The sequence below is a fragment of the Coregonus clupeaformis genome, chromosome 38 (assembly GCF_020615455.1).
Source record: "Coregonus clupeaformis isolate EN_2021a chromosome 38, ASM2061545v1, whole genome shotgun sequence".
Taxonomy (NCBI): domain Eukaryota; kingdom Metazoa; phylum Chordata; class Actinopteri; order Salmoniformes; family Salmonidae; genus Coregonus; species Coregonus clupeaformis.
Window position 1 is genome coordinate 2938210 of NC_059229.1, and position 12245 is coordinate 2950454.

The 12245-nt window shown below is 42.5% G+C and overlaps 1 protein-coding gene across 1 annotated transcript in view; it reads right to left on the minus strand.

Annotated features, from left to right (window-relative positions):
* LOC121553928 (plectin-like) overlaps window positions 1-12245 on the minus strand; it is a 131396-nt gene that overhangs the window by 93037 nt on the left and 26114 nt on the right. Inside the window, 1 exon segment of the mRNA XM_045211666.1 lies at window positions 4342-4403. Within this exon segment, the coding sequence (XP_045067601.1) occupies window positions 4342-4347 (6 nt within the window). The 5' untranslated portion in view covers window positions 4348-4403.

Sequence of the window (12245 nt, forward strand, 5' to 3'; positions counted from 1 at the left end):
AGTTGGTGTGTCCAAACTTTTGACTGGTACTGTAGGTCCTGGATGGCAGGAAGTTTGGCCCCAGTGATGTACTGGGCTGTACGCATTACCCTCTGTAGCGCCTTACGGTTGGATGCCGAGCAGTTACCATACCAGGCAGTGTGACAACCAGTCTGGATGCCCTCGATGGTGCAGCTGTATAACTTTTTGAGGATCTGGGGACTCATGCCAAATCTTTTCAGTCTCCTGAGGGGGAAAAGGCATTGTCGTGCCCTCTTCACGACTTTCTTGGTCATCACCTCCACCCTGGTGCTCTCTCTCTCAGTCTGGCCACTCCAGGGCTAGGTCCCAAATGGCCAGTGTTAGGGAAGCTACTCTGAAAATATACCAATTACTTCACACTGGAAGAAGTTAAGCTACACTAAAGCTACCTCTATGAAAAATATAGTTTACTTAACCCCATAGAGTTTATTGACGCACCGGTGCCTCAATCTAAGTAACATAATAAAAAAAGCCCAAACAAAATCCATTAGTTTAAGCTAGAGATATCTTTTTGCATTGGATCCATCTTAATCCACCGCATCCGCCGATGTCGCACTTCAACATCTGCGGTGAAAAGTGGCAGAGCTAGAGCGGTGTTTGTCAGACCATGAGATATCATGAAAATCGGTCTTCTCATGAAAACGTCTGTAGCGTCCGAATGTTTGACCTACAAACTAATATGACCCCAATGTGGAAAGAGGAGATGGAACACGATGGTGTTCTCCGCTTTGCTCTACGACCCCCACAAGTGTCACGTGACTTGTCTGAAGGTAACCGGTACCGGTTTAAAAAAATGAATGGAAGTATGAAGGTAGATTTGTGCCTACCCAAAAAAGGGGTTAAATATGTGTACAAAAAATACTATATATTTCCTGAGCTTTCTTATATCTCATAAATGTAGGACAAACACTTAAAAACCTTGTTTCTTATGATTTATTTTTTGACTGTCTTTTTTTTTGCCATTTATGAATGTGTTATTTAGTGTGTTTCTCTGGGCTTCAGTAGTAAATGTCAAATTCAATATTTTATCAAATATATATTCTTTTTTTTTCTTCCTATAATTCTAAATCAAATAGCTAAATGATCCATAGTATGACCATCTTTAAACAATTCCATATGTCAGCTTTTTCTTATTTTTGCTAAAAAAGTTGTGTGTAGTTCCAGTAGTTAGCTAGGAATGGAGCGATTTCAGTGCCAACAGAAATTGTATTTGAATTCCACAATTTTAAATTTCTACTAGGATATTGAATTTGAATATAATATTTTTGAATTTGTAATGCACACATTTAATCATTGAATTCATAAACTTAACTTGTATTTCATGATTTGAAACTGAATTGAGTGAATTTTGCATTCAATTTTCTAATTGAATTGAATTGAATATTCAAGTTCAATATTTATATATTCAGTTTCAATATGGTAGATATTGCATACATTGTCTGTGTATCAAGTTTACAAACTATAATTTCAAGTTTATCAAAGTTTCATATATTCAACTTCTCAGATGCATCCAGAATCAGTTTTCAAATTCAGTTCTCTAAATTCAGATTCAAAACCAGAGACAACATCCTGATACTTTGCCAGCCAGACAAAACGGTAGATGAGAACAGATAGAATCACTTTTGTCAAGAGAAGCTTATGGCGGTTTCTGAAGCCAATGTGGCATGTTTAATTTATTTTCTTCTTATGAATTTGGCTTTAGCATTTGAACCGTTTTGGCTATAAGCTATTATGACCCCATTCCTGAAAGCTAAGACGCTCTGGAATATGGTTGTGCATTCTGTTCCCCACTACGATGATCACAGGCCACGTTAGAATGGAGTGTCACAAATAGCCTTGTCATAGCCCTTCTAAGGTTAGCCATTCCACTCTCTATTTAATATTGCTCTTGTGACTGACTGGGTTCGAAGTAGATATCTGATTCCTGTCACAAGAATGTGTTAGTAGAGCTGGGAAGATTATTGACACAGACCATATTGTTCACTTATCGCAGGCATTTTGCTGATATCTTCATTACGATAAGTAGCCTATACTAGAGAAATGTTTAGTTTGAAATGAAATCAGTTTTCTAATATGGCTGATTGTTAATGGGACAATTGATGGCTACAGCCATCAAACTAGTAGTAGTAGTTTAAAGGATAATAAATAAAACAGTGGTGCACATGAATGTTATTAACTTATCGTCATATTTATTGTTATCGCATCAATTCAGGCAATTGTTGAACCAGCGCAACTGTAGATCGGAGTCCAGTGGCACCATTGTAAAGGATGTCACGCTGCCTGCTTAGCAAGTACTGCTTCACCCTGATTCAGCTCATATTGAGACTCAAACTCAGGACTTCTGCCTCGAAAACACACGTGTGTTAGACGTATTAGTCTCTGGGAAGGGTAGTCATTATAAGGTTAACATGTGTCTGACAGGTTTAAGACTGTGTTAGCCTGTTGAGCTAAAGCCTAGGCATTGGTCCTGTGACTTGGATGGGTCTCTTCAAGGAGGAGGTCAAAGGGGGGTGAAGTGTAACACAGGTGGTTCGGTAACCATGCTCGTGTGATGAGAAACTTGTCTGAGACCTGAAAAGTTGCATTGTCTGGCAGACCGGTATACAGGACACCTGGGTTAGAACCAATGTTCCCTCTAAACTGCAAGCGCATTAGCCCAAGACTGCCAAGCAGCTCCCCGGGACTGCTGCATCGAGCGCAGAATAAATATCAGCCCACAGAGAAAAACATGAGATTGAACTTCACTCAACTTCTAGAGTTTTTCCTGTTAGTTAACACTATCAACGTTTCCCTTTACTGTGGCAATTGTGATCAATTGTGATCTACCATATTGAAATTGAATATACTGTATAAATATTGCATTTGAATATTCAAATAATTTGAAATTAAATATTAAAACGTAATGCAATATTCACTCAATTCAGTTTCAAATCATGAAATACAAGTTCAATTTATGAATTAAATTATTCAATTTGTGCATTACAAATTCAAAAAGATTCAATTTCATTTCAATATCCTAATACAAAATGTATAATTATGGAATTCAAATACAATTTCTGTTGGCACTGAAATCGCTCCATAGGCTACCCCGCTACATGGGGAAAAAAAAGTAATCAGCTACTGAAAACACTACCTTGATTTGAATTTAGTTCAACTACCACCAAGCTACTGCCAAATGTAGTTAAATTACTACCCAACACTGCAAATCTTACATTAGAGCCCCAGAAAGCCAGACTGTCTGTGGGCCAGGTGTCTGTGGAACATGACCATTGCCCAAAACTCCAGCCCTCCTCGCTCTCCTTTATAAAACTAAAGCGAGACCAGATGCTTGTGACTTACTCTCACACAAAGCACAGAAATAGCATGTGTGTACTGCCATTGTGCTGAGAATGAAATCAAAACTGGTATAAAAATATATGTTTTCAGCACAAGTAGTCCTAATCATATTTGGGAGACTATGTGAGTCACAATGGAACTATACGGTGCAAATCCATATTTGCCAGTAAAAGTACAGTGGTTTTCCAAGTCCTTTTTATGCAAACCAAGCTTCCGTTGAGTAATATCAGATGATTCATACTACTAAGGCAACACCACAGGCCTGTGTTTTCCTTTTCTTACCATTGACACTTGAACTTCAACAACAGGCAGTACCACAGAGAAATGGCTGCAGCAATTAGGCCATTGGCATCGTTATATCATTATGGTACTGTCTGTTCTGGGTTGAGTGAACCAAGATGACCCAAGAAACATGCTATAATTGCAGTAATGAAATAAAAAACCTATTTACTGCTCATATGATCAATTGAAGCCTTTTTAAAAGCTTTTGGTCAACAGTTTGCCAAGAGGCAGAGAGCATGCATCATCAAGAATATTTGCACCACGTGCCCTCAAGTGGCACCCTATTTCCTACATAGTGCACTACTTTTGACCAGGGCCCTATTCCACTATATAGGGAATAGGGTGCTGTTTGGGATGCACCCACTATCTTTACCATGTAATGAATAAACCTTCTCTAATGTTTTATCAGTATAACCAATTCCAGTTGACCATCTAATGTATCTATCCAGATCAGATCCATAGAGCACAGATAATGGCTTAATTCTGAGTTGTTTCCTCAATGAGACTCTAAACTGGTACATTGTCCTGTGAATCACATAGATATGTACAGTATGTGTACTGCAATGTTATAACTTCCTTGCAGCTGCTTTTCTGTAAAACTAGGTGAATTGTGGACCCCTATAAAATACACGGATGAGATGATCACATTGAGTGGTTCAGAGGAGCTGAGGGATGAGCTCAAGGTATATGCCCTCATCTTACCTTCATCAAGTGTTTGTTGACCCATTTTGTGAAGGTCTTTTTCTGTACCCGGTCCCGTTCATCTATGGGATAGAGAGAAAGTGATGGTCAATATCAACAGCATGCAGACACTCAACTTCAACTAAGAGACCAAGAGTTATATAGATATAGAATTCTGGGGTGTTTGAGGTAATGTCTATGGGGATCACAAACGTGTAAATAGTTCATACAGTCCATAAAACATTTGTCCCAAGTGCTGGATCAGAGAGGGTAATAATGTTATTATTATTTTTTTTTAATCTGACAGTGCCTTGGCAACACACACACTGTATATACAAAAGTTTGTGGATACCCCTTCAAATTAGTGGATTTGGCTATTTCAGCCACACCTGTTGCTGACAGGTGTATAATATTTAGCACACGGCCATGCAATCTCCTTAGACAAACATTGGCAGTAGAATGGCCTTACTGAAGAGCTCAGTGACTTTCAACGTGGCACCGTCATAGGACGCCACCATTCCAACAAGTCAGTTCATCAAATTTCTGTCCAACTGTAAGTGCTGTTATTGTAAAGTGGAAACGTTTAGGAGCAACAACGGCTCAGCCGCGAAGTGGTAGGCCACACAAGCTCACAGAACGGGCCGCCGAGTGCTGAAGCGCAAGCCTAAGATCACCATGCGCAATGCTAAGCGTCGGCTGGAGTAGTGTAAAGCTTGCCGCCATTGGACTCTGGAGCAATGGAAACGTGTTATCTGGAGTGATGAATCACGCTTCATCATCTGGCAGTCCGATGGACGAATCTGGGTTTGGCGGATGCCAGGAGAACGCTACCTACCCCAATGCATAGTGCCAACTGTAAAGTTTGGTGGAGGAGGAATAATGGTCTGGGGCTGTTTTTCATGGTTCGGGCTAGGCCCCTTTCAGTGAAGGGAAATCTTAACTCTACAGCATACAATGACATTCTAGACGATTCTGTGCTTCCAACTTTGTGGCAACAGTTTGGGGAAGGCCCTTTTCTGTTTCAGCATGACAATGCCCCCGTGCACAAAGCGAGGTCCATACAGAAATGGTTTGTCGAGATCGGTGTAGAAGAACTTGACTGGTATGCACAGAGCCCTGACCTCAACCCCTTCGACACCATTGGGATTAATTGGAACACCGATTGCGAGCCAGGCCTAATCGCCCAACATCACTGCCCGATCTCACTAATGCGCTTGTGGCTGAATGGAAGCAAGTCCCCATAGCAACGTTCCAACATCTAGTGGAAAGCCTTCCCAGAAGAGTGGAGGATGTTATTTACATTTACATTTTAGTCATTTAGCAGACGCTCTTATCCAGAGCGACTTACAGTTTTAGTGAGTGCATAAATTTTTCATACTGGCCCCCCGTGGGAATCGAACCCAAAACCCTGGCGTTGCAAGCACCATGCTCTACCAACTGAGCTACAGGAGGCCAACTGAGCTACAGTTATAGCAGCAAAGGGGGGACCAACTCCATTTTAATGCCTATAATTCTGAAATTATATGTTTGACGAGCAGGTTTCCACATACTTTTGGTCATGTAATGTATGAGGAGTGAGGGGGAGTACCTTACAGTGTTACCATTTGTTGCTCAACTGGGGAAGAGCAATCAGCATAAATGAACATGTTCCACCTTGTAATACTGTTCTCAGGTCTGTTTTTGATTCCACCGTGTGACTACTAAGTCTAGAGGTCTGTCAACGCATGTCTGATTATGGGGAACAGTGAAAACTGTCCTGCTATCACACTCCACATCTACCAGCAGCAGGTGTGAGTTGTGCAATGTTTTCCACACAGTCTAACAACCAGGAACCTGATCCAAGCCTGGCAAGACCAACACCAAGGCAACCCAATTCTCACTTCCCTATTCAGTCTCATTCTGTACAGTAGTTTAACGAAGCATTAAGATAACAACATATAGCCGGCTACTGTATTATCAAAGCTTGAAATATAGAGACGGTTTAAGAGAGTGAGAATTGAGTACAGTTAATCTGTATCAAAGCAAAGCCTAGCATGGGAGTTGAAGCTGTGATTAATTAATAAGCCGTCTGTGACTTGAGAAATAGAGTTTGATTTCATCCTCAGGAGAAGCTCTTAGATCAAAGCAGATCTCGTGCGACAATGAGAAAGAACAGAACAATGTCAGGGGAGTAATGGGGCAGGGCAACAGAGGAGAGGATGTGCCAAATCCCTTTACTGGTACTGCCTGTGACTCACACACGCATGGTGTCTGAAAAACTGTACCAACGCAGAAGTGGCAATGTGTGGTGCCACACACAACCTTTCCTGTCGTGCCAATGCAGCAACCTCATGGTAGGCAGCTGAGTCAAATCCCCCTCAGATATGTTTTCAACAGTAAGGAAGCATCCCAAATGGCACTCTATTCCCTATAGTGCACTACTTTTGACCAGGACCCCATAGGACTGTATAGTGCACTATATAGGGAATAGGGTGCCATTTGCGACAGAGCCTAACAGTCCCCCTGCTGTGTCACTGACTATGATCTACAGAAGCAAAAGTCAAGGGGTACCTGAGACAAACACTTAACATTCAAACCCCAAAGACTTCCAGTTCAAAACATCATAATGGGAACTTAAATCCATTTATCCTGATTGTGTTTTTTTTGGTTGTTAAGCTATACAGTCTGGAACACTTTACTCCAAGCCATGGCTATAGCCTTTCATAGTCTGAGATACTGAGACAAGGGTTAGAGTTAAGGGTTAGCCTTTCATCGGCTGAGATACTGAGACAAGGATTAGAGTTAAGGGTTAGCCTTTCATAGTCTGAGATACTGAGACAAGGATTAGAGTTAAGGGTTAGCCTTTCATAGTCTGAGATACTGAGACAAGGGTTAGAGTTAAGGGTTAGCCTTTCATAGTCTGAGATACTGAGACAATGATTAGAGTTAAGGGTTAGCCTTTCATAGGCTGAGATACTGAGACAAGGATTAGAGTTAAGGGTTAGCCTTTCATCGGCTGTGATACTGAGACAAGGATTAGAGTTAAGGGTTAGCCTTTCATAGTCTGAGATACTGAGACAAGGATTAGAGTTAAGGGTTAGCCTTTCATAGGCTGTGATACTGAGACAAGGATTAGAGTTAAGGGTTAGCCTTTCATAGGCTGTGATACTGAGACAAGGATTAGAGTTAAGGGTTAGCCTTTCATAGGCTGTGATACTGAGACAAGGATTAGAGTTAAGGGTTAGCCTTTCATCGGCTGTGATACTGAGACAAGGATTAGAGTTAAGGGTTAGCCTTTCATAGTCTGAGATACTGAGACAAGGGCTAGAGTTAAGGGTTAGCCTTTCATAGTCTGAGATACTGAGATAAGGGTTAGAATTAAGGGCTAGCCTTTCATAGTCTGAGATACTGAGACAGAGGTTGAGGTGAATTGGAATGTTTTTCTTTATTTTGACATGGAAGTCATACTGAGACTAGGGTGTCTTTTACTGATGAGCCCTGCATAAATACATCAAACACATACAATATACAAAATGACAAAACATATTAAGAAAAACAGACATATTTATCAACATAGAGGTCTCCGATCATTACTCTGAACTGACCTAAGGGGACCAGAACATCTAATTTCAGAGAGCTCTGTAAATTGTTCCACATAAAGGGCGCAAAAAAACTAAAAGCAGCTTCTCTCAAGGTATCCGGTCTCCTACAAAAACCTTCATAGTCTACTCCCACAGTAATATATATATATAGGGCTCTCAAAGACAGAAAGACTGTTTTTTACTGGTCTATTCTCTCAGCAAACATGTATTTAGTTATGGTCCACAACCTTATGTTTTAATTGGCTGTCCTAAAGTAATCTGCAAAAGCAGGGATGGGCAACTTTGATGGGGTGGGGGCCACAAAAAATCTGAACTCATCATGAGGGGACGCAGTTGCACGCGGGTCAGCATACCCACATCCATACCCCACATTGCGAGCAAAACATCTTAGTGGCCCCCCTCTTGACAGCGGAGATAAAAACATTTAACGTTTCAAAGTTAATTTCATGAAGTTATACACATTTTGCCATGGGGTGTAGTGCAAATGTTGCAGTTTTAAAGAAAGTTTGCTGCAATTCTACACATTTTGACATGGGGCTTAGAGAGGATTTTGCCATTTTATAACTAATTTCATGCAATTCTACTCATTTTGCAATGGGGTCGAGAGAAATGTTTGCAATTTTTAATATGATATCTTAGGGAGACTGACTAACAGAATTAATGGGGGCCGCCGGCTGGTTGCACCTTGTGTAGTCTACTATTCTAACTCTCAACAGTAAGTTGAGACCCCGACTGAGTCCCATCCCCCCTCCAATTTTTTTTTATCCGAGGGCCTTCAGTTGCCCATCCCTGAGCTAAAGTAAACTTGAGCCAATAAGGCTGGACAAAACCAGTGAAGCATGAAGGGGTGTGGCCCTTTGCTAGCCATAGCATGGCAGTGCTGTGACAGTAATGGACCATGTCTGGTTTGTATATTTGAATTACATGAAACAAACTAACTTGGCCAAGTTGTTCATAATTACATAGACATAAACGGTCATATCCACCGACAGTTATCGTAGGTGTGACCCTTTGCTGTGTCACTAGCTACGTTTGGAGCGTTTGGAGTGGTCGGGAGAGGTTGTGTTTTCTCTAGCAGGAGGTAAGCTTGGCTTCTTATATGGTGTTGAGTAAAGCTTAAACCATGTATTTAGATTGTAGGTAGGTAGTTGTAGTTAGGTATTGTAGGTAGTTTATTTAGGTAGTTATTGTAGGTTTTTGTAGGTAATTATTGTAGGTAAGTATTGTATACGGCGGAGCCCGGCGAAGCACGAGGCTAGCTAGCTAGCGGGTAGCTACTGGTAACGTTTAGCAAAGGTGGATAGTTGTTTCCAATGTTATTTCACGCTTAAGAGTACCTGTAATTAAGCCAGCTAGCTACCTACCATTCAGCTGTTTTTCTAACCTCATTATCTGAAGCATTAACGTTAGGTAGTTAGTAGCTACTGTACTTAATTACACCTACTGATTGCAGATGACAAATGTCTTCTTGTCTGCCACCCAGTCAGCTGGCGTCGGGTAAGTTTGGCTTTATACATAGCTTGGGCTTTGTCGAGTAAGGCTTAATTATGTATTTAGATTGTAGTTAGGTATTGTAGGTAGGCATCGTGGGCTGTTGTGGGTAGTTATTGTAGGTTAGCATTGTATTCGGGCGGTGCCGGTGTAGCACGAGCTAGCTAGCTAGCCGTTTTTTAAACAAAGTCAACACAGTAGCCATTGCTAGCTAGCCAACACGACCAGCTAACTGTACTGTAGCAGCTAAATACAAAATATTTGTGCTAGCTAGCCAACGTTTAATTATTGCTGCGTTATGAAAGGAACTAGACACGGACACGAATTATCTGTTTAGTGTGTTAACACACTATTGGTAGTTTGTTGTAACCAAGTATTGGTGCTAAACTGTGTGTTATTGTATGCTAGCATGCTAGTTAGCTATGGCGTCATAGTTAGGCATTGTGGGCTGTTGTGGGTAGTTATTGTAGGTTAGCATTGTATTCGGCAGTGCCGGGTGTAGCACGAAGCTAGCTAGCTAGACGTTTTTCAAACATAGTCAACACAGTAGCCATTGCTAGCTAGCCAACACGACCAGCTAACTGTACTGTAGCAGCTAAATACAATATATTTGTGCTAGCTAGCCAACGTTTAATTATTGCTGCGTTATGAAAGGAACTAGACACGGACACGAATTATCTGTTTAGTGTGTTAACACACTATTGGTAGTTTGTTGTAACCAAGTATTGGTGCTAAACTGTGTGTTATTGGATGCTAGCATGCTAGTTAGCTATGGCGTCATAGTTAGGCATCGTGGGCTGTTGTGGGTAGTTATTGTAGGTTAGCATTGTATTCGGCGGTGCCGGGTGTAGCACGAAGCTAGCTAGCTAGACGTTTTTCAAACAAAGTCAACACAGTAGCCATTGCTAGCTAGCCAACACGACCAGCTAACTGTACTGTAGCAGCTAAATACAATATATTTGTGCTAGCTAGCCAACGTTTAATTATTGCTGCGTTATGAAAGGAACTAGACACGGACACGAATTATCTGTTTAGTGTGTTAACACACTATTGGTAGTTTGTTGTAACCAAGTATTGGTGCTAAACTGTGTGTTATTGGATGCTAGCATGCTAGTTAGCTATGGCGTCATAGTTAGCTAGCTGAATAAAGTAAGTTGAGTCTATTCCTTGAAACATTGAACCGCTGTAGTTCACAACAATTCTAATTTCTAAAGTGGAAGTTGGGAGAGTTTTTATTCGGGTGGTTCAGTGAAACAATTATAGTTTCTGAGGTGGAAGTTTTGGTGAGGGAGGCCCTACTCTCTCCTTTCCCAGATGTTTAGTTCATTTCATTCCGATCTCCTCTGCATTATTGTAGCCATTTGCCACAGCCTGTCAACTATGCCTCTGCCTATCCCTGTTCTCTCCTCTCCGCACAGGCTACACAAACGCCTCACACCGCGTGGCTGCTGCCTCTCTAACCTGGTGGTCCCTGCACGCACCCCACACCTGGAGTTCCAGGTCTCAGGCAGCCTCTGGAACTGCCGTTCTGCTGCCAACAAGGCTGACTTCATCCCAGCCTATGCTAACCTCCAGTCCCTCGACTTCCTGGCGCTGACGGAAACATGCATTACCACTGAAAACACTGCTACTCCTACTGCTCTCTCCTCGTCTGACCATGTGTTCTCGCATACCCCGAGAGCATCTGGTCAGAGGGGTGGTGGCACAGGAATCCTCATCTCTCCCAAGTGGACATTCTCAATTTTTTCCCCTAACCCATCTGTCTATCTCCTCATTTGAATTCCATGCTGTCACAGTCACTAGCCCATTTAAGCTTAATATCCTTGTCATCTATCGCCCTCCATGTTCCCTTGGAGAGTTCATCAATGAGCTTGACGCCTTGATAAGTTCCTTTCCTGAGGATGGCTCACCCCTCACAGTTTTGGGGGATTTCCAACCTCCCTACGTCTACATTTGACTCATTTCTCTCTGCCTCCTTCTTTCCACTCCTCTCCTCTTTTGACCTCACCCTCTCACCGTCCCCCCTACTCACAAGGCAGGCAATACGCTTGACCTCATCTTTACTAGATGCTGCTCTTCTACTAATCTCACTGCAACTCCCCTCCATGTCTCCGACCACTACTTTGTATCCTTTTCTCTCTCGCTCTCCTCCAACACTACTCACTCTGCCCCTACACAGATGGTAATGCGCCGCCGCAACCTTCGCTCTCTCTCTCCCACTACTCTCTCCTCTTCCATCCTATCATCTCTTCCCTCTGCTCAACCCTTCTCCCTCCAATCTCCTGATTCTGCCTCTTCAACCCTCCTCTCCTCCCTTTCTGCATCCTTTGACTCTCTGTGTCCCCTATCCTCCCGGCCGGCTCGGTCCTCCCCTCCAGCTCCGTGGCTTGATGACTCATTGCGAGCTCACAGAACAGAGCTCCGGGCAGCGGAGCGGAAATGGAAGAAAACTAAACTCCCTGCCGACCTGGCATCTTTTCACTCCCTCCTCTCTACATTTTCTTCATCTGTTTCTGCTGCTAAGGCCACTTTCTACCACTCTAAATTCCAAGCATCTGCCTCTAACCCTAGGAAGCTCTTTGCCACATTCTCCTCCCTGCTGAATTCCCCCCTCCTCCTCTCTCTGTGGATGACTTCGTCAACCACTTTGAAAAGAAGGTTGACGACATCCAATCCTCGTTTGTTATGTCTAATGACACTGCTGGTCCTGCTCACACTGCCCTACCCTATGCTTTGACTTCTTTCTCCCCTCTCTCTCCAGATAAAATCCTGCGACTTGTGACTGCAGGCCGCCCAACAACCTGCCCGCTTGACCCCATCCCCTCCTCTCTTCTCCATACCATCTCCGGTGAC